This window comes from Pelmatolapia mariae, linkage group LG7, assembly GCF_036321145.2.
Source record: "Pelmatolapia mariae isolate MD_Pm_ZW linkage group LG7, Pm_UMD_F_2, whole genome shotgun sequence".
NCBI classification, from domain to species: domain Eukaryota; kingdom Metazoa; phylum Chordata; class Actinopteri; order Cichliformes; family Cichlidae; genus Pelmatolapia; species Pelmatolapia mariae.
Window position 1 is genome coordinate 5483556 of NC_086233.1, and position 4590 is coordinate 5488145.

The 4590-nt window shown below is 47.3% G+C and overlaps 1 protein-coding gene across 1 annotated transcript; it reads left to right on the forward strand.

Annotated features, from left to right (window-relative positions):
* slc10a3 (solute carrier family 10 member 3) lies at positions 1 to 3346 on the forward strand. Its single transcript, XM_063477653.1, has one exon. It carries the CDS (start codon positions 1339 to 1341, stop codon positions 2752 to 2754), a length of 1416 nt encoding a protein of 471 aa, XP_063333723.1. The 5' UTR covers positions 1 to 1338; the 3' UTR covers positions 2755 to 3346.
* The last annotated feature ends 1244 nt before the right edge of the window (positions 3347 to 4590 follow it).

The following is a 4590-nucleotide window of genomic DNA, read 5'->3' on the forward strand; positions in this document are numbered from 1 at the left end:
ACTGGCAGAATTTGGTGAGTATGTTTTATGTTGTTATGCTATCATTGTTAATTATTCATTTTGCTTGAGCTAAGCATAAAATTGACACTAACGGAGTTCTTTTTTTTTTTTTTTAAGTTGCTGATTAACTAATATTTTCAGATGACAAAGAATTTTTTAACATGTAACATAAAGCAATTTAACAGGTACACAAAATTCTGTTTTTCAGTAGGAAAATTTCTCAGCAAGTCTTTCACCCAGAATCAAACTGCTCAACCTGAGCTGTGCCACTGATGTACTGTACTCATTTCTAACCCTATCCATCCTGGTCGCTCCTAATGGAAATCTTATCATTTTTATCTGTTCGTCCCACCATACATCATAGCAGGTTTGACTGTCATCTCGTAAACCTTCCTTTTCACTCTTGCTGCCATCCTTCTGTCACAAATCCCCCCTGATACTTGTCTCCACCTGCCTACACTTTCTTCTTCACGTCTCTTGTGGACTGTGCACTGCTTTGGATGGTTGATACTCAACTATGTTCACTGCCTCTGCTCCTTGCAGCTTCACTGCTACACACCTGTATTCTGTCTTGCATTCATCTACCTCCATTTCTCCTGGCTCTCTTCCACCTGCTCCCTACTCCCACTATGAAGAACAATGTCATCTGCAAACATCATAGTCAACAGAAATGTCTGCCTGGCCTCCTCTGTCAGTCTGTCGTTATCATTATAAACAAAAAGGGGGTCAGAACAGATCCCTAATACACCCCCAACTTAAACAGTAGTGTGTTTATTTGATATAATTCAGATGGATTTTAATTCCAAATTTTTGCTTTATGTTTACTAAGGGTGAAAGTGAAGTTTTCTTTTTTAGCTTTTATTTTGACATCCCTTGCCCGGAAGTACACCCTGTTCGTGCACGTTCGCTTCACCAAAACATCATTCAGCAGCAAACAAACGGCTGCGAAGCTACGATGTTTTCTGTTTTCACCAACCGGAGAGACAAAAAGGACGGAAGAAAACGGTGCGGGTGTGCCTCAGCGTGACCGACATCTTAGCAGCGAGTAGCCAAAAGGAGACCTGTGCGAGTGTTTTCTTCCCGGGGCTGCCGCCGGAGAGCTGTGCCCCGACAAGGCTGGGCGGGGTGATGTTTAGGTTCCGGTATAAAGGCAGCGACAAAATGGGAACCAGACGAGATGTGAAGCCGGCAGCCCGCGCTGTGCTCTTATCTCGGAGACTAGAATGAGAAGTTGGTCGCCCGAGTGTGAAAGGGCGGCGGTATAACCGTCTGGGGAGGCCACTGGCGGGGGAGAAGCGTGTCGCTGCCGCGTCCCTCCGCCCCTCGTCCGCCAGTACCATGAGGACGATCTTTACATTCTGCTGTCTCTTCCTTATTACCGGCGGATCGGACCGGGCGTGGGCCACCGGAAACCTCACTGTCGATGGCAACAACAGGACCAACGTGACTGCCGACAGCAGCAGCAGGTATATCACAATCGGGGACGGGTCATTGCAGGAGTTCGAGTTCCCCGAATACACCAACGGCGTGATTGTAATCTCCAGCCGATACCGGAGCGCCGCGGCCGGCAGGACGGGCCGCCAGAGCTTAAAGCAGACTGTGAGAGTTCACTCCTTGGAACCGGAGGTGCTCTCGATCATCAACGTGACTGACGGCGGCCACGGAGGACCGGCTCAGAGCTACATTATCAACATCCGCTCTGGGCTGCCGGGCAGGGCTCAGCTGCAGATCCAGCTGCTGGACCTGGACCAGGGCTCGGTGCCGGTTCTGATTGAGGAGAGGACAGATTACTGCATCAAAGTGGAGCCCAGTGAGGATGACCCGGCCACCCGGCTCATCCAGTCGGGTGGTCTGTCCCATTTCTCTGAGAACCCCGTGCTTTTTGCCTTGCTGCCCCTCATCTTTGTCAACAAGTGTGCCTTTGGGTGCAAGGTGGAGGTGGAGGTGCTGCGGGGCCTGCTGAAGAGCCCCATGCCGCTGCTCCTAGGCGCACTGGGTCAGTTCCTGGTGATGCCTTTATATGCCTACTGTGTGTCCCAGTTGGCCTCACTGCCCAAGGCACTCGCTCTGGGGTTGGTCATCACCTGTTCTGCCCCAGGTGGAGGGGGAGGATACCTGTACAGCCTGCTGCTCGGAGGCGACGTCACCCTAGCCATCTCCATGACGCTGGTCTCCACAGTGGTGGCGGCGGCAGCCATGCCTTTGTCGTCAGCCCTGTACGGTTGGCTTCTGGGTGTCCATGCTGCCCTGCACGTGCCCTTTGTGAAGATCCTGGGCACCTTGCTGTTCATCGCTATCCCCATCTCACTGGGCATGCTGGTGAAGCTGCGGCTGCCTGCCCTCACTCGCGTCCTGCTGGCGCTCATCCGACCCTTCAGCTTCGTGCTCATTGTGGGCGGCATCTTCATGGCCTACCAAATGGGAGCGTCCATCCTGGCTAACGTCCAGCCCCAAATCGTGGTCGTTGGGATTACGGTGCCTTTGCTGGGCCTGGTGGTCGGGGCTGTCCTGGCCAAGCTGGCGGGCCTTTCTCCGCCACAGAGGAAGACGGTGAGCATCGAGGTGGGCGTCCAGAACAGCCTGCTGGCTCTCGCGGTCATGCAGCTGTCTTTCCGGCGACTGGAGGCGGACTTTGCGTCGCAGGCGCCCTTCATCGTGGCCCTCAGCAGCACCTCGGAGATGCTGCTCATCGTGCTGGGATACGTCACCCAGCGGAGGCTGTGTGGCTCGGCCGTCCCCAGGAGCGACGCCTGATTGTAGCTGCAGTTTTGCTCTTAACGTTTTTTGAAGAATGAACCCTTTGAATCCTGTGGAAAGCTGGTGTCCCTCTGTCTCAGCCTCAAGACGCCCAACAATCACCAACCCAACATCACTGTTGTTGTACACAGGACAGTGAATGGACTTTTTATGGGACTTTTGTTGTCGTTTTGGTATTTTTTTCATGAAAACCAAAGGCCTTTTACCCCTTTTTGTGTTTATTTTCCAGTATGTACTTTTTCAGATGAGATTATACTGTGAGGTAAATGTAAATATTCTTAAGAAGACAAATCCCTATTAAAAGAAAAGATATTTTTCTACCAGATTACTTTTTTTTTTTTTTTTTTTTTGTGATCAAAAAGCAAAGACTGATATTTGTATCATGTTTACAAGCGGTCCATGTGTCTTAGCCTGTGGAGGGGGACGTTTTGGTGGGTGGGGTTAAAGCGGAAACTTTTGTGACTCAAACAGGAACATGGTGAAATTATTTTGAAAGTATTTGCCTCTGATTGTGTGTCCTGGATCTTTAAATCCATGTACTTGAATATTTGCAAGGAGAAATTAAGAAAAAGTCAATAAAAAAAAAATTCTTGTTAAAGCAGAACTTGGTTTGTTGAGTGTGTGTGTATGCATGCATGTGAGCATGTGCTAGAGAAAACCTACCAAACAGGTCAGTGCTCTCTGAGGCCCAACAGGCTGTTTGTTGAAGTTAACGGAAGCCAGGCTGCTTTCACACAGTCATGACCTATATAAATGTTTGGTTTCACTTTGACGTGCAGATGGTGAAACTAACTGTTGAGTGTTTTAATATTGAAACTTTCATTTTTGCCTCTTTCAAATTGTGTAATCAACCACACAGTTAGTGAGGGGCTTTCTTTGGGCTAAGCCATTCATATGTAATTAGGACAAAGTGTGGTACATTGATATGCTTAGAGGAAGCAAATATATTTGAAACCACTGAACAGTACACCAGATGGCTCCAGTAGCACCTTGGTGTTAGTGCACCAGGATTTCACAGACACTGTAACTCACCTTCAAGCACATATGAGTGATATTCTTCATATAAGTGCAAGTGTGACAGTAAGATTTTTACTTTTACAAACAGTGTTTACTTATATCCAGTTTTATTGCTACAGTGGGGGTCAACAGGGTTTAGTTTGTCTTGCTTTTAGTCTTAAGACATCTACTATAATAAGAGATTGATAAAATCGAGGAATCGGTGACCGTGTTACATTATCCAAAAACATCAAGTTTTAAGTTTATGAGGTCCCAGCTGTGCCAAAATTCACATTCACTCCATGTCGACTGCATAAGCGACCAAACATTTGTCTGTATTTCACCTTTGATGAAACGGTTTCGACAAATATACCGTCGTGCTGAAAGTTTGCTTTCCTAAAAAAGTATTTGTGTGTGTCAATCCATCATGTTACACTTCCTCTAATTTCCCCGTGTTGTTTGTCCAGTGAAGTTCCACAGAGCCAGGCTTTCTTTGTCACAGCTGAAGCAAACCGAAGCTGAAAAGACAACACGCGTTTGCCACGTCTGTACATAATTTTGACACAATTGCAACATCATATAAAATGCTTTAGTGTTTACCCTACGGGTGGCTGTCTCTGACAAACATGCTGCTGGGAGGTTTTCCAAATGATTGTTATGTTTTTTTAGTGTTTGAAGTAGAACACGCCTCACTTGGGCTGATGATAAAAGTGTAAAAAAGGAAACAAAACCAGTTTTCTGAACTGTTGTAGTGTTACAGGTGAGCTTGGATTTCTTTTGTGTGACTTCCCAAAACCTCAAAAAACTGTTCATGGATCTGTGCAGAATACCTTTAGG

Coding starts and splice junctions, on each gene's coding strand:
- slc10a3 (XM_063477653.1), top strand. CDS start 1,339: ATGAGGACGATCTTTACATTCTGCTGTCTCTTCCTTATTACCGGCGGA.